The sequence below is a fragment of the Pongo abelii genome, chromosome 12 (genome assembly GCF_028885655.2).
Source record: "Pongo abelii isolate AG06213 chromosome 12, NHGRI_mPonAbe1-v2.0_pri, whole genome shotgun sequence".
Lineage (NCBI taxonomy): Eukaryota > Metazoa > Chordata > Mammalia > Primates > Hominidae > Pongo > Pongo abelii.
The window spans coordinates 21950823-21974164 of NC_071997.2; the positions used below are offsets into that span (position 1 = coordinate 21950823).

Here is a 23342-nt window from a genome sequence, read left to right on the forward strand (position 1 = left end):
TTAAACTTGAGAATTAAGGCATATTCTGGTTATGGTGTAAAATGGGTTAACAAGTTTTTTCTGTAAAGGAGAAGGTGGGAAATATTTTAGACTATGTGGTCTCTGTCATAGCTACTTAACCCTGCTGTTGTCTGCTGTTGTAGTGTGAAAGCCACCATAATGATATGTAAGCAAACAGGCATGACTGAGCTCCTATAAAACTTGATTTACAAAGGCATAAGGCAGATTGGATTTGGCCTGTGGCCTGTAGTTTGCTGGGATTGATGGAAGGTAACCATGTAGAGAAACCAGGAGACAAAGGAAGCTTTTGCAGTGGTCAGCTACAGTTTCCATGTCACACATCCTTGCACTAGTATCAATGTATTATAAGGTTTTCACCCATCCATGGTGAAATAAATAAAGTTAGGAATCTCAGTTACTCATTTTAATATATTGGCCATTTTTTTTTTTGGTGTTAGGCTTTTTTCATTTGTTTTGCTTAATTTTCTTTCATTTAAGAAATAACATTAATAGTTGGCACTTTTTTAAAAATAAAAGCCATTTCATAAATGTTTATGTTCCCAGTGGCAGTGGAAATATAAAGCAGAGGCGGAAGAGAGGTGTAGTCAGTATGATTTAGCAATAATTGATTGAGAAAGGCTTGGGGGACAGAGAGAAATGTCAGATAATTTACAGGTTTCCACGTTGTACACTAGTATTTAACCTGGACATGAGGAAGGACTAGGAATTTTTGTGGTGAATACAGAAGGGCAAAGAGCAGCAGGTCAATGGGAATGACTAATTTTTTTCTATGCACGTTTAATGGAATATTTATGTAGGATATTTTGAGTAGGTAACTGGATAACCAGCATTTATAACTTGCATCCTACTAGTTTGACTCCATAATAAGACTTGTCAAAGATCCAAGAATCTGAAAGTTGATGATAAATGTCCATGTGTATCACCATCAATGATAGAAAGTCAGCATCCACAGAACACAGAATTGGGACAGATTAACCTAATAGATAAAGATTAATATCAGAGGTGTGTTCCTCTTAGGGAATGATAGTCTGCATGACCTCTGTGAGTCACAGCTGCCAGAAAAGAAAGAGAACAAGGAGCATATTAAAGAGGCACAGCAAATTCAGTCCTAGAGTTCCCTGCTTGACATCATGTCATAATTCTGACTTCTAAAATATCATTTTCTGCAAAATGTGCTTTGTTTTTCCCCCTCTTGCAGCCTGCAACCAAACAGAATCCCTTTAGCAGGGCATTTCTGTGTTCTTCATTTAAACAAAGCAACATATAAATAACAAAAAGAAGTAAGAGAAAGAGTGTTTTTTTGTATAGGCTAGTATTTAACATAAACTTGAGAGTGAGTACCAGGATTATACTTAGAATTTATTAACTTGGTAGGAAGACTAGATAGAAATCTAAAGATTGCTGACTCAAACACAATGTGGCTTCTTTGCTTTATTGTCACAGCTCTGAATTCACAACTATTAGTTATATTCATATGCGCTATAACTTTACAAAGCACCTTCCCAAACCAAATATTAAGTGATGTATTATAATGTCTATGACTTATTATAGAATTGACTTTCCAAGTATTCATGAGAATTATTATGAATTTGCTACATAGTATCATCTCAGCTGTGTCCACATGAGCTATCTGTCACCTTGTCTTAATGAATCATGGCTCACTAGGAATATTGGTTTTTGGCATTAAAATGATCTACATCTAAATGCAGATAGAACCAGGGACCACGCTTGAACATTAATGTCCAAGCTTCTTAATATTACACATAAGGATTTCATAACCTGACTTCTGCCCCACTCTTCATCTTTAGCCCTTTTGTCCCTGTGCGCCCTTTCTCTGGTGTTACTGAGCTGCTGGTAATGCCCTACTCACTTATCCTTCTATTGTAGGCAAATACTTTCACTCTTTCAGGCCTTGCTCATGCTCTTGCCGCTGCGTGGCATGCTGTCACCCTTTCCTGCCCTCTACCCCTTTTAATCTGGCTAGCCACAATACTTAAGTCTCTGCTTGGGCAGGTGTTCTAGAAAAGCCATCCCTGACATGCTTTATTTTCACTCTTTTTAAACCCTAACACCTAGCATGTATGTAGCAGGACTCAATAAGAAATTTCTGAGTAAAATAAAGACTGTTTTTACAAAGATGATGTTCAAGACTGTCCTCTGCAGTCTTGGAGCAGAGGGGGCAGACATGTGCAGCAATAAAGTACAGTTCAGGTGGTAAAGGTGCAGTAGAAAAATCAGTGAAGTACTAAGGCAGCCTCAAGGAATTGGGTACCTGTTTATCTGGGGAAAGACATGCAGAATCAAGGAAGACTTCACATAGCTTTGTTTTAAAAGATGAAAATAAGGCTGAGTGTGGTGGCTCCCACCTGTATTCCCAGGATTTTGGCAGGCTGGGGCGGGCGGATCACAAGGTGAAAAGATCAGGACCATCTTGTCCAATGCTGAAACCCCATCTCTACTAAAAATACAAAAATTAGCTGGGCATGATGGTGTGTGCCTGTAATCCCAGCTTCTCAGGAGACTGAGACAGGAGAATCACTTAAACCAGGGAGTTGGAGGTTGCAGTCAGCTGAGTTTGTACCACTGCACTCCAGGCTGATGACAGAGCAAGACCCCAGCTCAAAAAGAAAAGAAAAATGAAAATAAATTTGTCAGAATAGTGGAGGGAAACATTTTAGATATTAGGAAGGCATTGTACACTAATGTGTCAGTAATAATTTTGGAAACCATTTATAAGGTACTATTGTTGCAGAAAACAGGAGGCAGGAGAGACCCAGTGGGTGAAACAGGAGGATTTTATTTAGATGTGCACCAGCTCAGCGGATTTGCATCCAAAGCCTGAGCCTTGAACAAAGACAGGGCTTGACTTACATGGGGAAGCTTACAAAAGCAGAACAAAGGCAGTTAATCATATAGTGACAGTTTTGCAATCTCAGCATAGCTTGTTACCTTGCAGCTACATTGAAGGAAAACAGGAACTTGCAAAATATATGCATTTGTAAAAATAGCTACGAGTAAATGCTGAGGGAAAGGGGAGATAGTAAAGGAATTTGTTTTCTTAACCTTGCTCTGGGATGTCTGGAGCCCATATCTGTGGGCTCTGGCTTCTCAGAGAGGGTCACCACGACCTTTCCTGGGCCCTGCCTGTTGTTATCCTTAAAGTCAGAGTTGCTAAGTGCAGGAAAACTTGTTTCTGTTTAAAACTGAATTTCCTTTTCTTTACATTTACTGCTTCACTATTAGGAAGTGGAGAACAACATACTGTGTTACCTTATAAGTTTCTACTGTATTTTAAAGTTGTGTTTCTCGTGATTTTGTTCGTTTATGTTGGGTGGATGAATTTGTGAGTGAATCACATCAGGTGTCTCCCCAAGTGATTTGTTGAAGTTTTGGAGAATTATTTCCTAAGTAACAATTTCATGAAAGACTAAACACTCAATTTATGAAATAAAATAAAATGTTGTCTTAAATCTATTTTTATAAAGGCACTAGTTTTTAACAGTTCTAAGTGGTTCATTTTAACTTAATATATGGATTTCTCAACAGAACAAGACTTAAAACTGACATCAGAGGAAGAGTCACAAAGGCTTAAAGGCAGTGAAAATAGCCAGCCAGAGGCATGGAAAATTTTAAATTTAAATTTTTGATTTAATGTTTTCTTTGATTTAATAATATTAGTCCAAATGAAATTACCTTTCAGACTAGGTTTTGAGAATCAATAGATTCTTTTTTTTCAGAATTTTTTAATAGATTCTTAAAATTTATTTTAATAAATTCAGCAATCTCATTAACAGAAGAATCAATGAATTCTAATTTACATTCGATATTTAACTTAAAAACATAACTACTATAAAATGTAAAATACTCTTATTTTACGTTATTTTATTTAAAATATTCTTATCTGTCTTTTTGATTAGCTTATAACTAATCTTTCCTTTTGGAATAGAGGAAAAACAAATTCCAGAACTTTGTTTGTTCTTTTATTTTTACAACACCCTAACATGATAAGGAAAGTAACATCAATTATTGGATTATATTATTAAGCAATAGAATTATGAACAATGTAACACTGACGGTCCCTGAGCTAGATTCATGGTTAAAGGGTAATCATGGCTAGTGGTTGAAAATCTACAGTTTTATATTGTCAGTCACTGATACCAAGGCTAAAGATATATTCTGCCTTGTGGTCTCTCAGTAACCTCAGCGTTTCTGTTCAGGGAGGGAACCAGGTCATAAAAGCAACCCAACTCCCTCTTAAAAGAATCATATCTTGCAGAACGGGATCTTTGGTGTTAGTGCACAAACACAATAACATTCTAACTTATTTTGGTTGCAGAAAATCAGTACATATTATTAAAAATTTTTATCCACTGTAATTAGTACACATTAGAATATATTAGAATTGGACTTAAGCAGATAATCTAGATACATAACACTATCATATTACAGCATTAATTTCAATTAAAATTTAAGAATTTGCATTTCTTTCTATTTGGTGTGGATTTTGGCTCCTAATAACTTAAAGTGTCCAGTTAATAATCTTTTAAAAAAGCACTTCAGTGCACTGTAGGGGCTCACTACTTAGGGTTTCATGAGGTAAACTCTTTTCAAGTGAGGAAGCCTGTGGAATGCTACAAATCATCTGCTAATTCATTTTTGGTAGATTTAACACATAACAAATTAACTTCAGTCTAAACAAATGGTGAAAAAGTTAAGTTTGCTGGTTCAGGTTTTTCTTCTCCCTTTGGCTAAGGTTAATTATTTTTCACATGTTAGTCAGAAGCCAGTGATGTGGCAGTAGCTAAATGTAGATTAAAAAGTTAATTCTTAATTTTAATTATTTACTTAATTATTTTAACAGTTAAATTTTAATTTTAATTATTTTCTAATTTTTCATTGTCCATATTTGATTACTTAAGAATATAATTATTTTAAAAACATGCGTTCCAAAAGAGGAGACTTCCTGGAAATACAACAAGCAAATTAACCTTCTATTTTTCATCTGCAGAAAATGTCTCAAGAACCAGAAATAAATAAGGATTGTGATAGAGAAGTATACCTTTATATTCAAATGATTCTGTTGAATTAGATTTTTACGTTATGTTGTTTAACAAAGCGTAGTAAGTTTAGGCATACATGATCCTATCATGTAAGTTGCATACATCATCAGCGAAAAATTTAATACTTAACTCGGAAAGAATTCCATACATTGAGTTTTAAAGAGATACAAACTGGAGATATTCTTTCATTATTATGGAATAATCCTGAATGGTGCCGTAAAATGCTAGGTAATGCCACTTTAGGAGCTTTGGATCAATAATTTTATCTTTCTTGGTTTTAGTCTGATTATCAATAGATAATGTGGCTAAAGAAGATAACTTCTTATTCTGTTTATCTTCAAGCTAGAAAATTGTATAGCTATTGAATGTGAAACTTGGGGAGCATCTCATTTTCTGGAATTCCATGCTTGCACCTCAGTAGTTTCACTCTGCTCCTTGTGTTGTGGCAAACTTTGGTTCCCAGGTTTCAGTGAGCATCATCATGTTTTTGATATCCCAGGAACCAAATGAAAAAAGAACGATCAAAGGCAGTGGGGGAGAAGAATATCTTAGTGCAGAAAGGGAAAATCTTCCTTTCTATTCCTGAGGCCCCATCATGTCTCATCCTCTAAATCTGACTGTTTAATGTAAAATCTCGGTGGTAAAGACAGAAGAAGACTCATTTTGCATCTTTGTCTTTTTATTTGTGTGTTCCCATGAGTCAAATGGTGTAAGTACACATAAGATGCTGAAGAGTGGTTGGGAATAAAAGCACAAAATGAAGGAGGGAACTTTTTGAATTTTGGAAAATTCTGTTTTATTTACTCAAACAGAAATCAAGCAAACTTTACAAAAATTTCAATGATATACTAATGACAGGATAATTACATCTTAAAATTATATAGTAGTTCTGTATATATGATCAAATTTAAGTGTGAAATATTTCAATGACTAAAATAATGACAAACTGAGTCAATTGATAAAATCAATTAAAAAGGTTCTTTTTATTCAATAAAGTGATAACCATCCTTAATATCAAACTTCCACTCAAGGTTGAAGAAGAAATGGAAGTAATCATGTGGGATTCCCAGAAAACCTGACTAATGGTGCCACTGCTGGCAATGGTGATGATGGATTAATTCCACAAAGGAAGAACAGAACACCTGAAAATCAGCAATTTCCTGACCCTGAGAATGTAGACTATCACAGGTAAGCCTATGGCAACATTTAACAGGAGATGACTATGTGCTGTCAAACTAATCCTAATTTGGGCTAATATTCATGAGGAACAAATTTTATACTTTTGCTAGGATATTCAGCCTTGCCTGGCAATCAGAAAAATGAAAATCAGCAAACAATGAGTTACCATTTTTCCAGTCATTAATTTATTTGAAAAATAACCAGTATTGGCAAATGTGAGGGAAAAGGCATTTTCTTTTCTTTTTAGTGAACTTTTATTTTAGCTTCAGGGGTACATGTGCAGGTTTGTTATATAGGTAAACTGTATCATGGAAGTTTGGGCTACAGATTATTTCATCAGTCACATAATAAGCAAAATACTCAAAAGGTAGTTTTTTGGTCGTCTCCCTCCTGCCACGCTCCACCCTTAAGTAGACCTTGGGTCTGTTATTCTCCTTTTTGTGTCCATGAGTTCTCATTGTTTAGTTCCCGCTAATAAGTAAGAATATGTGGCATTTGATTTTCTGTTCCTGCATTAGTTTGCTTAGCATAATGGCCTCCAGCTCCTTCTGTGTTGCTGCAAAGAAATGGTCTCATTGAAAAAGACATTTCATACACTGTTGGTAAATACATTTTGAACATTAATTTAGTAGCATATTCACACACATATATATAACATAGTAAGGATATATAATATATGTATGTTAAGGATATTTGTATAGATGTGTTACATATATACTTATGTATAAGGACATTTATTACAGCATTATTATATCAAAAAATGGATCCTTATCAATAGGAAATCATCATTATCAAAAGTAAATCCTTACCAATAGGAAGTATCTCAATTTTCATACCCAGAAAATAATGTAGTATGCAACCATTTTTTACATATGAGGTTAGATCTAGAGTATACTGATTATTTCACAATTAAAATGTATTTAAAGCATTTAGCTTGATAACACATCTTAAGATAATTTTGTTAGAATTCTTGTAATATCTACTGTGTTGCAAATGGAAGCTACATGCTACATTGACACTGTACCTTGTTAGCCACAAGATTGCTAGTTATTAAATTTTTCTTGTCAGTGCCTGAGTGCTGAAATATTGGACCCTGAATCTGAATATTGCCAGGGGATTGTACATGGGGATCTACATTTAATATAAACATTTCAGTATATTGGGTAAAACTGTTATTAAAATATATCAAAGGATCTTTCATCTACTAAACCAGGAGTTGGCCAGCTTTTTCTGCAAAGAGCCACTTAGTAAATATTTTAGGCTTTGTGGAATATATATATATATTTTTTTTTGAGACAGGGTCTCTGTCGCCCAGGCTGGAGTGCAGTTGTGTGATCACAGCTCACTGCAACCTCAACTTTCTGGGCTCTAGTGATCCTCCCACCTCAGCCTGTCTACTAGCTGGGACCACAAGTGTGCGACAGTCACACCCAGCTAATTGACACTATAGACTGTAAAGTGAATAAGCATGGCTGTGTTCCAAGATTCTTTACTTATGAAAACAGGCAGTGGGCTGGATTTGGCCCACAGGTGCTAATTTGCTGACCCTTGTGCTAAAAGGAAGGTGCTGCTAATGCAGTAACTCTTATTTGTGAAAGTGCCCTGCATGTGTGACATTATCTTCCTTTGAGAAAAGGATATATTTCAGTATTCACCTCACCATGTTTTTCCACAGTGACTTCATATAATTTTTTAAATTTCATTTATAAAATAAGATTATTTTCTGCATTTCTCCCACTTTATTGCTGTTAATAGAACTCAATATTTTACTGTGATCACTTACTTTGCATATTTGATAAGTATCAACTATCCTAGAATTGGCTGATTTTTATCAAGTAAGAAATACTCTCCTTAAAACTTTTAGTATTTCTTGGTCTTTATGTATAAGCATGAACAAAATGATAATCAGCTTATGTAATCTACAAATGTTCAAGGTGACTTTTAGTTCTATAGTTTTAAGAATTTAACACCTCAGTCTGGCACTTTTAATGCCATATGTGTATAATTTTTATAACCTTTAAAATACATAATTGTTATATAAAATTTGAAAACTACACCTGTTATATAAAATGTGAAACTATTTGTCTATTATTTTTCTGAGACTGTGGAAGAAAATTACAATATTCTCAGTCATGACTCCTAAGTATGATGTCCTTAAAAGAACTAACTACACTCATGAACTCAAATTTTCTTTTCATTCACTCTTGATCTCATGCCAGTAAATCTTCAATTTCAGCACTCTTCCAACATTGTTTTTCCTCAAGATTATCACTAATTTTTTTCTGTAATAAATCTAGGCATTTTTCTTCCACCTCATTTTATTTAATCTGTCAGCAATATTTGAGCCAATGGTGGACATCTCCTCCCTAATGGCATCTTCACTTGGCTTTCAGGACCTCACTCCCTCAGGCTTTTCCTCCTGCCTTTCTAGTCCGTTCTTCATGGTCTGTTTTGCTTGCTGCTCCTCATCTTTCTCCTTTTGGACATTGTTGTTTCCCAGGGCTCAGTCCTCAATCTTCTTTCTTGTGAACTTTTCTTTTTCTTTTTCTTTTTTTGAGACAGAGTTTCGCTCTGTCACCCAAGCTGGAGTTCAGTGGTCTGATCTCGGCTCACTACAACCTCCACCTCCTGGGTTCAAGCGATTCTCCTGCCTCAGCCTCCTGAGTAGCTGGCATTACAGGTGCACGCCACCATGCCTGGCTAATATTTGTATTTTTAGTAGAGACAGCATTTCCCCATTTTGACCAGCCTGGTCTCAAACTCCTGACCTCAGGTGATCTCTCTGCTTTTGCCTCACAAAGTGTTGGGATTACAGGTGTGAACCACTGCACCCGGCCCCTTGTGACTTTTTCTGCTGTGTATATGCTAGTGATTTCCAAATATATGTCTCCAGCTCAGATCTGTCTCCTTAATTTCAGATTTCTATATCAGCCTGCCTACTTGACGTCTCTATTTGGTTAGCTATTGGGTGTCACACACTTGTCAGATCCGAAATTGGGCTACTGATGGCCTTCCTGAAATCTACACCTCATGTAGTCTTTCCTACTTTGGTTAAGGGCCACTCTTCCAGTTGCTCTGCCAAAAATCTCGGTGTCATTCTTGACTCATCTCTCTCTGTCTCTCTCTGACACCTCACAACTAATCTCTCTAAATCTTGTCAGGTCTACCTGAAGAATACGTCCAGAAGCCAATCATATCTTGTACATCTGAGCCACCCTCCTCTGTAGTCTAGATGAGTGTCATAGACTGAGAATTGATAGTCCTGGCTTTTAAAAACTTCAATTTTCATCAATTCTTAACTCAGTGGATGTATTTAAATCATAAGTCAAATTGTGTCATTCCCCTGCCCCAGCCCTTCTTATTGTCTCCCATTTCACTCTGAGTGCATGTCAAAGTTCCTCCTAATTATCTCCTTTGCTCTGCTTCAGCCACACTGAATTCTTGCTGTCACTTATCTACCCCTAGTGCTTAAAGACTCCAGGCACACCTCTGTACTTGGCAGTTCCCTGTGTCTGTAATGCTTTTTCCCCAGATATCCTCCTAGCTTAGTCTTTCCATTCCTCCAGTTCTTCATTTAAAACCCCCTTTCTAAGAAAAAGAAGAAAAAGGGTAAAAAGAAACACATTAAGGAACAACCACTTTCTGAGGAAGAACCATGTACTACCCAGACGCGTCATGCTTAAGATTCAATTGGGAGACTACCAGGGATGATCTCTAACGTAATCAAGGGAAGGTTCAATGAAACAAAGTGGTTTATCATCTCTAACTTCAAACCCATTTGTATCTTGACATCAATGCTGTTAACCTTATGTCATCATTTCTTAGAGTCTTTGATTTACAAATAAAAGGTTTTTTGTATTTAAAAAAATTCCCTTTCTCTTCAGTGACTTTTCTGACCATTCCATCTTTCCCACCACCCTCCCCATCAAACACACAAACATTGCATTTTCCTGCTTTAGTTTTTCTCCTTTAACTTACTGTATATTTTGCCTTATCTGTCTGTTGTTATTGTGTGTTTTTCTCACTCTCATGAATAGGGTTTTTATTTTTCACTACTATATCCTCACTGCCTAGAAAAAGGCCTAGCATATTGGACGTAGCTACCTAATAAATACTTATTAAATGAGTGAATGGAGCTTATCCTGGGTATACTGTTTGATTGATTCTCACTTTAAAAATGTTTGACATGGTTCACTCTAACACTTTTGCCTGGTAATTATATGCATTTTTAAAATTGTTTTGGCTCTTTATAATAAGCTACATTGTTTATATTAATTTTTTTTGTTTTGGGAGAAAAGCCCAATATTGTGGTTATTCACTATTTATTCTTTTACTAGTAATCATAATTGTAATTATGGTAAACTGAGTCAGAGGAATTGCAAACTTTACTGGTATTTTATTTTATTTTATTTTATTTTATTTATTTTTTTGAGATGGAGTCTCGCTCTATCGCCAAGGCTGGAGTGCAGTGGTGCGATCTCAGTTCACTGCAACCTCTGCCTCGTGGGTTCATCCATTTCTCCTGCCTCAGCCTCCTGAGGAGCTGGCCCTTGCATAAGGTGGCCACACACATTTTGGAAGCATTCCATATTTCGTGCAGTCACTGGAAGGTCATTTGACTGTTCGCTGACTAGCTCTAAGGAAACTGTGAATCAAAGCAAAATGGGTGCCACCAAAATATTGAAATTGTGATTTGCACTACAAAAATAGTCATGTAAGGTGGTCTGTGAGATGACACCAGAGCCAAATAATGTGTGTGGTGTTGTGTGCAAAATATATTGTTAGTATGTATGTTAAAAATTAGAGACTGTCAATTTGCAACTTCCTCATGGAACCTAAAAAAAATAAAAGTAGGGTTTTGGTCTCCCATGTCAGCTAGAGATGAACATGGATATAAAGCATCATCGTAACAAACGTCTGGCTCAGAGTTTGAGTCTGTAGAGAAGGATCATTGGTCCAAGTCAGGTTTTAACATCCATTGGTTTTTCTGCCCTTGGTGTGATTTGTCAACTCCGAAATAGTGGACAATCCCATTATCTACTTTAATGAGATATTTATGAGAAAATTTAGTTACAAACTATGAAATAGTTGAGATGCCCTGAATTATAAGCCATAAAGAGTAGAACAACTAAGAAGCAAAATTAGTACTTAATAACATTTTCTGAAAACTACAACATTTGCATATTAGAACCTATGAATAAAATACACATTGGGTTTTATTTGGGATTCCCAGACAATTTTAGTCATAAAGTTTAGGAACAGATTATTGCATTGCTTCACTATTTCTCTGAGCATTTTTAAAAATGTTATCTTGTTAAATCATTATAACAACCTAGTGAAATAAGGCAACAAAGTCCTCACTTTGTAGAAGAAGACATTGAGCCTAAGAGAAGCAACTTGTTCAAGAGCAAATAGCTGTTCATTATGAAGCTACAACTTATGCAGAGTTGGGACACCTTCTATTACCACAGGCTAATGCAAGTTAATTTACTGGTCAAAGTGCCCTCGATTTATGAGTATTTCACCTTACTTTTTTTCTTCTTTAAATAGAAGCTTCATGATAAGTTTGTAGAATGTATACCTAAGTGGATGGGATAATACTGTTAAGTTCTGATATTCTGATATTGTTTGAAATACTCTAAGAATTTTACATTTGGTAAGCTTGTAGATCAGTATTTTAAAACAGTAATTTTATTTATTATATTTTTAGACAGAATTTGCCAATTACTTTCTGACTGCAAAGAAAAGCAGATGCCAAAATACTCTTCTGAAAACAGCAACCCAGGTAAGACTTGTGATAGTGAATTACTTTAGGTCAGTTGCCCACTACCTTTTTGGCACCAGGAGCCAGTTTTGTGGAAGACAATGTTTTCGTGGACTGCAGGAAGGTAGGGATGGTTTCAGGATTCTTCAGTCACATTACATTTATTGTGTTACTTTATATTATTATTACATTGTAATATGTAATGAAATAATTATGCAACTTACCATAATGTAGAATCAGTGGAAGCTCGGAGCTTGTTTCCCTGCAACTAGATGGTCCCATACGGGGGCAAAGGGAGACAGTGACAGACAATCAGGCATTAGATTCTCGTAAGAAGCACACAACCTAGATCCCTCAGATAGGCAGTTCACAACAGGGTTCATGCTCCAATGAGTATCTAATGCTATCACTGATCTGATGGGAGGCAGAGCTCAGGAGGTAATATGAGCCATGGGGAGTGGCTATAAATACAGATGAATCTTCTCCGGTTTGCCTGCTGCTCACCTCCTCCTGTGTGGTGTGGTTCCTAACAGGCCATGGACTGGTACCAGTCTGTGGCCTAGGAGTTGTGGACCCCTGCTCTGGGTGGTCCTACCACAGATAAAAAAGTAAAAGTAAGGAAGTTTTGATCACAAAAGAATAGTGATGCACAGGTCATGTTACATATGCTTGTCCCAACAAGGTCTCACTATTACTGACTTCATTCCTCCTCATTTGAAGTTGAAAGAGATACATTTACTATGTTGGAACAAGATGTATTCTTCTACCTGCTGATTAATTGTCTTGACAACAGTAATTTTGTTAGAACAAGATGCTTTGCTACCATTTGCCAAAAGATTGTCATAATAGATGTATAATTTGCCAAACTCTAGGGTCAGCAGATTATAATAAAAGTATAAAAATGTTTCACAGTAGCAAAAATACTAATATGCTACCTGGATGTGGACACCTAATACATGGTACAATCCAAACTGTATGAGGACACCTTTAACTTAGCCATCTATTTATCAAAGAGCTTCTGTAAGTTAGGTTTTTAAGTTGCAGGAGACAAAGATGGAATAGATGTAGTTTTGATCTTTAAAGTGCTCATAACAGAAGAACTGTCTCTATTTCATTTCTGTGCTTTTTCAACAGAATTTTCAAAGAAAATATTTCTATTTATGTTTTCACTTGTCCACTTAACAAATAACTATCAAATGTCTTTTAGATACTAAGCATTTTTCTAATGCTACAGAACACAAATGAAAATGCAGACAGAAGCTTGTTATTATTATTGTCATTTTTATTATTTTGCTACTTTATTCAGTGCTTACTGTGTGCTAGATGCCCACTGGAAGCTTATAATTATGATTTATTGTATGTTATATTGATTATGTGCCAGACATATGTGATGAGGAATGAAAGCTTTAAAAAGAAAGGAGGTAGGATTTAAGGTAAGCATAGAGAGTGAGAAGAATTTTTCAAGGTAAAGAAGCAGAAGAATAATGTTTGGCAGAAGGAACATGTAACAAGATTGTGTATTTGCCAGGAGAAACATCTAAAGAGATTGCCTGTTTGGGAGGAAGAGCAGCAGGTGCAGAAGACAATATGCTTGAGTGAACATGGCAGGGTTTCTCAGCAGTTCACTTTTGCTAGTACCAAAAGTGTGAAATATGAGAGGTTGGGAATGAGGTGAATACTTAACTAAGGCAAGTTTATGATAGACTTTTTAATACTGTAGAAATGAGTAGGTCTTATCCTGTGGGCCATGGGAAATTTACCAGGTAGAATGCTTTGGACTGCAAGTACTAGATGAGCAATGGCTAAAACAGTAGGAACCAGAGTTGGTTTTTTTTTTGTTCAGTGACATCCCGGGGATCCCTCTTGTCCCTCTTTCAGTTGTGCTGTTGGCAGTGTTTTATTCACATCTCCTTTCATGGTGGGCTAATCCGTAGCAGCTCCAAACATCTTGTTCTCACAACACAGCATCGCAAGGGCAGCTTTTCTTCACATGTGTCTTTTAAACAGGGAGAAAACTTAGAAGCATGCAGGGGGCTTCCTGTAACATTTCATTAGCTGGGTCACACCACATGCTCATTCCCAAAGCAGGCACTGGGAAGGCAAATACATGATTAGCTTAGAATAAACATTTGTCTTTCTGAGGCTCAGGAGGGAAATTGGGATAATAACTATCCCAACAGACTTGTGTTTCCTTTGCAAGAAGGAATAAGGAATGGCTATTGGTAGGGAGCCAACAATGTGTGCTGCAGGGGCTCATTGGAGAAATTTGAGCAAGGGAGTCACAAGATTTGAGAATTAAAGCATTGTGGTTATGGTGCAAAATGGTTTAGCAAGCTCTTTCTGTAAAGGAGTAGGTGGGAAATATTTTAGACCATGTGGTCTCTGTCATATCTACTTAACCCTGCTGTCATCTGCTGTTGTAGTGTGAAAGCCACCATGATGATATGTGAGCAAACAGGCATGACTGAGCTCCTACAAAACTTTATTTACAAAACCACAAGGCAGATTGGATTTGGCCTGTGGCCTATAGTTTACTGGGATTGATGGAAGGTAACCATGTAAAGAAACCAGGAGACAAAGGAAGCTTTTGCAGTAGTCAGCTGTAGTTTCCATGTCACACATGCTTGCACTAGTATCATTTACATTAGGTATATCTCCTAATGCTATCCGTCCCCACTCCCTCCACCCCACGACAAGCCCCAGTGTGTGATGTTCCCCTTCCTGTGTTCAAGTGTTCTCATTGTTCAGTTCCTACCTATGAGTGAGAACATACGATGTTTGTTTTTTTGTCCTTGAGATAGTTTTCTGAGAATGTTGGTTTCCAGCTTCATCCATGTCCCTACAAAGGACATGAACTCATCCTTTTTAATGGCTGCATAGTATTCCATGGTGTATATGTGCCACATTTTCTTAATCCAGTCTATCATCGATGGACATTTTGGTTGGTTCCAAGTCTTTGCTATTGTAAATAGTGCCACAATAAACATATGTGTGCATGTGTCTTTATAGCAGCATGATTTATAACCCTTTGGGTATATACCCAGTAATGGGATGGCTGGGTCAAATGGTATTTCTAGTTCTAGATCCCTGAGGAATCACCACACTGACTTCCACAATGGTTGAACTAGTTTACAATCCCACCAACAGTGTAAAAGTGTTCCTATTTCTCCATATCCTCTCCAGCACCTGTTGTTTCCTGACTTTTTAATGATCACCATTCTAACTAGTGTGAGATGGTATCTCATTGTGGTTTTGATTTGCATTTGTCTGATGTCCAGTGATGGTGAGCATTTTTTCATGTGTCTTTTGGCTGCATAAATGTCTTCTTTTGAGAGGTGTCTGTTCATATCCTTTGCCCACATTTTGATGGGGTTGTTTGTTTTTTTCCTGTAAATTTGTTTGAGTTCTTTGTAGATTCGGGATATTAGCCCTTTGTCAGATGAGTAGATTGCAAAAATTTTCTCCCATTTTGTAGGTTGCCTGTTCACTCTGATGGTAGTTTCTTTTGCCATGCAGAAGCTCTTTAGTTTAATTAGGTTTCAATTTTGGCTTTTGTTGCCATTGCTTTTGGTGTTTTAGACATGAAGTCCTTTCCCATGCCTATGTCCTGAATGGTATTGCCTAGGTTTTCTTCTAGGGTTTTTATGGTTTTAGGTCTGACATGAAAGTCTTTAATCCATCATGAATTAATTTTTGTATACGGTGTAAGGAAGGGATCCAGTTTCCGCCTTCTACATAAGGCTAGCTAGTTTTCCCAGCACCATTTATTAAATAGGGATTCCTTTCCCCATTTCTTGTTTTTGTCAGATTTGTCAAAGATCAGATGGTTGTAGATGTGTGATATTATTTCTGACGGCTCTGTTCTGTTCCATTGGTCTATATCTCTGTTTCGGTAACAGTACCATGCTCTTTTAGTTACTGTAGCCTTGTAGTATAGTTTGAAGTCAGATAGCATGATGCCTCCAGCTTTGTTCTTTTGGCTTAGGATTGTCTTGGTGATGTGGGCTCTTTTTTGGTTCCATATGAACTTTAAAGTAGTTTTTTCCAATTCTGTGAAGAAAGTCATTGGTAGCTTAATGGGGATGGCATTGAATCTATAAATTACCTTGAGCAGTATGGCCATTTTCACAATATTGATTCTACGTATCCAAGAGCATGGAATGTTCTTCCATTTGTTTGTGTCCTCTTTTATTTCATTGAGCAGTTGTTTGTAGTTCTCCTTGAAGAGAGAACTTCCCTTGTAAGTTCACATCCCTTGTAAGTTGGATTCCTAGGTATTTTATTCTCTTTGAAGCAATTGTGAATGGGAGTTCATTCATGATTTGGCTCTCTGTTTGTTATTGGTGTATAAGAATGCTTGTGATTTTTGCACACTGATTTTGAGTTTGAGTCAACTTTAACCAGAAATTTTCGTTCAAATGTTGCCTTCCATTAACTATGTTCAAAATGAAACTTTTTAATATTCCAGAATTGTAAACTTAATTTTAAAGTTTTTGTTATGATGAATTGGTTAATAATAGCTCTCAGGAAGATTATTTTTTGATACATCATCTTAATCAGAAGAGTTCTCTGTATAATTTACTTCTTAAAAATATTTGTTTTGTTTTTCTTTTTGGTATTCTTAGAAGCTTTTGCTCAAGTCCTAACATAATCTCCAGTAGGAGATTTTAGTCTCTTTGTCAGTTCATGTATGTATACGGTAGTGATATTCTCTCTTTTTAAATTCCTTTTCTTTTCTTGTTCACTTTCTTCTGTGAACAATAATACTGATATTCTTATACATTTTTACCTCATTAAAAAATAGTTACAATTTTCTGCTGGCAAATCCATGTTTTTATATGTTTTGACTAAATACTAGGTTAAAAGTGAAGAAAATTTATCAGATTATTTTTGAACAAAATCATAACTAATAAAAATTGCTATTTTTGAATTATAAATAATGACATTTGGATATTTTAAAAGTAAGGATATCCCACCCCCAATATTTTGACTTTGTGTTTCCATGTAAATCTCATGTCAAATTGTAATTCCCAGGTGTTGAGAGAAAGATCAGGTAGGAGGTGATTTGATCATGGGGTACATTTTCTCCATGCTGTTCTTGTGATAGTGACTGAGTTCTCACAAGAGCTGATGGCTTCATAAGGGGCTCTTTCCCCTTCACTTCTCTCTCTCCTGCCGCCTTATGGAGAAGGTGCCTGCTTCCCCTTCTCCTTCTGCCATGATTGTTAAGTTTCCTGAGGCCTCCCCAGCCATATGTAACTGTGAATCAATTAAGCCTCTTTCCTTTATGAATTACCCAGTCTTAGGTATGTATGTGTATGAATTACCCAGTCTCAGGTATGTACGTATGTATATGTGTGTGCATATATACATATATATGTGAGATATATATATATGTGATATGTATATATATATTTACACACACATACATACATAAATACATACATACATACATTTTCTTTATTCCACTCATCAGTTGATGGACACTGGTTGATTCAATATCTTTGCATATTGTGAATTGTGCTGTAGTAAACATATGTATGTGGGTGTCTTTTTGAGAGTACAATTTCTTTTATTTTGGATAGATATCCAGAAATGAGAATGCCGGATAAAATGATAGGATCTACTTTTAGTTCTTTGAGAACTCTCCATACTGTTTTCCATAGATTTGTAGGAATTTTTATTCCCACCAGCAGCAGTGTATAACTGTTCTCTTTTCACCACATCCACACCAACATCTTTTTTGATTTTTAATAGTGGCCATTCTGGCTGCAGTGAGGTGATACCTCACTGTCTTTTTATTGTACATTTCCCTGATGATTAGTGATATTTAGCATGTTTTTATATGCTTGTTCACCATTTGTACATCTTCTTTAGAGAAATGTCTATGCATGTACTTTGGCCGCTTTTTAATGGAATTGTTTGTATGTTTCCTGTTGATTTGTTTGTGTTTCTTGTAGGTTATAGATATTAGTCCTAATTTAGATTCATAATTTGCAATTTTTTCCCCATTGTATAGGTTGTTGGTTTATTCTGATGGTTATTTCTTTTGCTGTGCTGAAGCTTTTTAGTTTAATTAGGTCTTATTTATTTATTTTCATTTTTGTTGCATTTGTTTTTAGGGTCTTCATCATAAATTCTTTGCCTAGGCCAAAGTTTTCAGGTCTTAGGTTTAGGCCTTTAATCCATCTTGAATTAATTTTTGTATATTGTGAGAGATAGAGATCCAGTTTCATTCTTTAACACGTGGCTATCTTTTTTTCCCAGCACCATTTTTGAATAAAGTGTACTTTCTCCAGTGTATGTTTTTGTATCCTTGCTCAGAGTTCATTTGATTGTAGTGGCCTTATTTCTGAGTTGTCTATTCTGTTCCATTGATCTATGTATCTACTTTGATACCAGTACCACACTGTTTTTGTTACTATGGCTTTAGAGTATAATTTGAAGTCAGGTAATGTGATGCCAACATATTTGTTCCTTTTGCTTGATATGTCTGCTGCTATTCAGGCTCTTTTGTGGTCCTACATAACTGTCAGCATTTTAAAATAATTCTGCAAAGAATGGCATTGGTACTTTGGTAGGAATTGTATCAAATGTGTAGACTGCTTTAGGCACTATGGTCATTTTCACAATATCAGTTCTTTCAGTCCATGAACGTAAGATGTATTTTCTTTTGTTTGTGTCATCTATTATTTTCTTTAGTGGTGTTTTCCAGTTATCTTTAACACCCATCTTTTTCATTAAGTATATTCCTAGGTATTTCACACTTTTTTGCAGCCATTGTAAAAGGGATTGTGTTCTTGACATGACTCTCAGCTTGGTCGTAGTTGGTGTATAGTGGTGCTACTGATTGGTATTCATTTATTTTGTAATCCGTGAGACTTTGCTGAATTCATTTATCAAATCTAGGAGTCTTTAGGGTTTTCTAGGTATAAGATCATATCATTGGTGAAGAGATAGTTTAACTTCCTCTTTTCCAGTTTGGATGCCCTTTATTTCTCTTGCCCTGTTGCTCTGCCTAGGACTTCCCAGTTTTATTCTTAATATGCATGAAATAAAAGTAAAATAGAAAGTGATTAATGATTAGTTTATTTCACATCTCTCTCTCATACACAGATAAAATTAACTCAAAGTTCTATGTTAAAAGCATAATATTAGACCCTGTCTTGTTCTAAAAGGAATTTCTAAGTAGTTTATAAAATACATAGGAATCAAGAATATAAGGGGAAAGTGTTTCCAAAAAATAAACATAAAAAGTGTGTGTTAACACATGGGTTCCCAATCCCCAGGCCATGGACCAGTACCAGTCCCTGGCCTGTTAGGACCTGGGCCACACAGCAGGAGGTTAGTGGCAGGTGAGCAAGCAAAGCTTCATCTGTTTGCAACCACTCTGCATCACTCACATTACTGCCTGAGCTCCTCCTCCTGTCAGATCAGCAGTAGCATTAGATTGTCATAGGAGTGTGACTCGAACCCTGTTGTAAGCTGCTCATGCAGGAGATTTAGGTTGTTCACTCCTTATGAGAATCTAATGCTTTATGATCTGTCACCATCTCCCATCACCCCCAGATGGGACCATCTAGTTGCAGGAAAACAAACTCAGGACTCCCACTGATTCTACATTTTGGTGAGTTATATAATTATTTCACAATATATACATTAATAATAGAAATAAAGTGCACAATGAATGTAATGTGCTTGAATCATCCCAGAACCATCCCCCACCTCAGGTTCCTGGAAAAATTATCTTCCACAAAACCAGTCCCTGGTGCCAACATGGTTGGGGAGAGCTGGGTTAACAGATGTGAGACCCCTTTGCCTTGTGTTGGATTAATGTGCAGATATACATTGTGTGAATGCATCTGATGGCACCATCTGTCCCTCTAGATCATTTTAGGGACACCTCCAGTATTTCATGAAAATTAAAATTTCTTCTAGTGATGAACAAAATGATATTCAGAAGGAACTTTCCAAAGAACAGAACACTGGAATATTACAAGGTGAGATTCTGACAAAATCTGAACAAAAGCAGTAGAAGTGGCTGAAAAGAAAATGAATTCTGAGGTATTTTCTTTAGTCATTTTCAAATGTTTTTATATGTGTATATATTTTTTAAAAACTATGTATTTTAGAAATATAAAGGATTTTTAAGTGATATATCTATGTATATATTCTATATATCCTCGGTCATATATCTATATATGTACATATAGCATAAAGCCATGTTCTTAATTCAACTCTATTTGCCTGCAACAGTTGAGTAGTGACCTGCACAATGGCCTCAATCCAAAGGAGAAGCATTTGATATTTTTCATAAGAATTGATGATCTTTCCATATCAAAAATAAGTTTTGCTGCTAAAAACAAGTTTTCTAGTTTTTGGACATTAGCTTATTTTTTTAAAATATTAATAGAGAAGTCAACTGATTATTTTTACTGATAGGAAAGTAGGAAATGTATAGCTGGGTCAGAGACCACACTGTGGATGTCATTATCCTTACTTTTGCGGAGAGGAACAGTTTGCTCCAAGTAGTTTCTCATTTCAATGCAAAGAGCTTTGAAAACAATGACATGCCATGATACACATTTAGTGATAATTTATTGATAAGTATTTTGTTCCTGGAGAAATGGTTCAGTATATTTCCCCTATTTCACACTTATTACTGTTTCAAACGTTATAAAGAGGAAAGAAAAGTTATTGCAATGGCAAATAATCTCATGATTTCTAAGAAAATTTCTCTAAGTTGTATCTTATTTACCATTTGTATTTTGAAATAAAAGGCTTCTTTTGTATTTATATATTTATACCACAGAAGTAACTGTGGTTTTGTGGAGGATCACTAGCAGTAGCATCAGCAGACCTGGGGAAAATCCTGCATCTTGTATATATTTTCTGACCTCTCCTTTTAAGAATCCTGATCTTAAATGAATTCAGTATTGTACGTAGAAGTGCAATGCTTAGATACAGATGTTTACAGTGTAGAAGGGTATGATGCTTAGATTTAACAGTTATAAATAAATGTAATTTTTATAACTGAGTATAAAAATATTAGAAACATAGAATATCAGTAAAACATTCTTCAGAAAAAGGAACTGAAAGAACTTTGAGAAATTGCTTCTGTCCAAATATATGCATAGCTAAGGCTTTTATGATGGTGTGGTTGATAGGTTAGACATAAGACTGTAAAACCAATCTTAAAAATATAGTCAAATGTATTAATCTTCTATTTTATGCCTCTGGTTTTTTGTAACTCACAGAAAGGCTTTTTTAATTCTGAGATTCTAAAAAATCCTCTAGTGATTTATTTTTCATGGTCTTTAAATAAATATTTAAACTTTTGGAAATTTCCACTCTATTAGGTTTGAAGTTTTGTCCAATATTTTTCCAGTTAAATATCCACTATGGGGATTGTTTCATTATACCAATATACATGTTATTTTTTAATTTCAGAAGAAATCATGATATGTCATTCAACTGAGTGTTAACTAAAAGTTCCCTTTGCTTACTCAGCTTTCTCTTAGTCATAAGAAAGAAAAAGATCTCTTGCTTGAAAATAGTACATTGCAGGAAGAAATTGCCATGCTAAGACTGGAACAAGACATAATGAAATATCAGAACCAGCTAAGAGAAAAGAAATATTTGGAGGAAATTGAAAGTGTGAAAAAAAAAAGAATGATAATCTTTTAAAGGCTGTACAACTGAATGAGCTCACCATGGGTGATGATACCGCCATGCTCGTCATTGACAATGGATCCGGCATGTGCAAGGCCGGCTTTGCAGGAGACAATGCCCCCCGGGCTGTCTTCCCTTCCATCGTGGGGTGCCCCAGGTACCAGGGCATGATGGGGGGCATGGGTCAAAGGACTCCTATGTGGGCATCGAGGCCCAGAGCAGGAGAGGCATCCTGACCCTGAAGTACCCCATGGAGCACAGCATCATCACCAACTGGGAAAACATGGAGAAGATCTGGCACCACTCCTTCTACAATGAGCTCCGTGTGGCTCCTGAGGAGCACCTGATGCTGCTGACTGAGGCCCCCCTGAACCCCAAGGCCAACCACGAGAAGATGACCCAGATCATGTTTGAGACCTTCAACACCCCAGCCATGTACGTGGCCATCCAGGCTGTGCTGTCCCTGTATACCCCTGGCCGTACCACTGACATCATGACGGACTCTGGTGATGGGGTCACCCACACTGTGCCCATCTGTGAGGGAAATGCTTTCCCCCATGCTATCCTGCACCTAGAACTGGCTGGCCGGGACCTGACTGACTACCTCGTGAAGATCCTCACTGAGCGTGGCTATAGGTTCACCACCACGGCTGAGCGGGAAATCGTGTGTGACATCAAGGAGAAGCCGTGCTATGTTGCCCTGGACTTCGAGTGGTAGATGGCCATGGCGGCCTCCAGCTCCTCCCTAGAGAAGAGCTATGAGCTTCCCAATGGCCAGGTCATCACCATTGGCAACGAGCGGTTCCGCTGCCCCGAGGCGCTCTTCCAGCCTTCCTTCCTGGGCATGGAATCCTGTGGCGTCCACGAAACTACCTTCAACTCCATCATGAAGTGTGACATGGACATCCACAAAGACCTGTACGCCAACACAGTGCTGTCTGGTGGCACCACCATGTACCCTGGCATCGCCGACATGATGCAGAAAGAGATCACTGCCCTGGCGCCCAGCACGATGAAGATCAAGATCATTGCTCCTCTGGAGCGCAAGTACTCCGTGTGGGTCGGTGGCTCCATCCTGGCCTCGCTGTCCACCTTCCAGCAGATGTGGATCAGCAAACAGGGGTATGATGAGTCAGGCCCCTCCATTGTCCACCGCAAATGCTTCTAGGTGGACTGTGACTTAGTTGTGTTACACCCTTGCTTGACAAAACCAAACTTCGCAGAAAACAAGATGAGATTGGTGTGGCTTTATTTGTTTTATTGTTTCATTTTTTGTTTTGTTTTTTATTGGCTTGACTTAAGATTTAAAAACTGGAATGATGAAGGCGACAGCAGGTGGTTGGAGCGAGCATCCCCCAAAGTTCTACAATGTCACCAAGGACTTTGATTGCACATTGCTCTTCTTTTCAATAGTCATTCCAAATATTGTGAGATGTATTGTTTCAGGAAGCCCCTTGCCCTCCTAAAAGCCATCCTAATTCTCTCTAAGGAGAATGGCCCAGTCCTCTCCTGAGTTCACACGGGGGAGGTGATAGCATTGCTTTTGTGTAAATTATGTAATGCAAAATTTTTTAAATCTTTGCCTTAATACTTTTAAATTGTTTTATTTTTAATGATTAGCCTTCATGGCCCCCCTTTTTTGTACC

At 36.8% G+C, this 23342-nt stretch overlaps 1 protein-coding gene across 1 annotated transcript in view; it reads left to right on the forward strand.

The window, feature by feature from the left end:
- Positions 1-22936, forward strand: part of LOC100446962 (POTE ankyrin domain family member B-like) — a 37689-nt gene extending 14753 nt beyond the window's left edge. The window contains 8 exon segments of the mRNA XM_054547799.2: positions 3568-3638; positions 5030-5100; positions 6120-6269; positions 19963-20047; positions 20050-20088; positions 21535-21684; positions 21687-21882; positions 21885-22936. Of these exon segments, the coding sequence (XP_054403774.2) occupies positions 3568-3638; positions 5030-5100; positions 6120-6269; positions 19963-20047; positions 20050-20088; positions 21535-21684; positions 21687-21882; positions 21885-22864 (1742 nt within the window). The 3' untranslated portion in view covers positions 22865-22936.
- Positions 22937-23342: the final 406 nt, after the last annotated feature.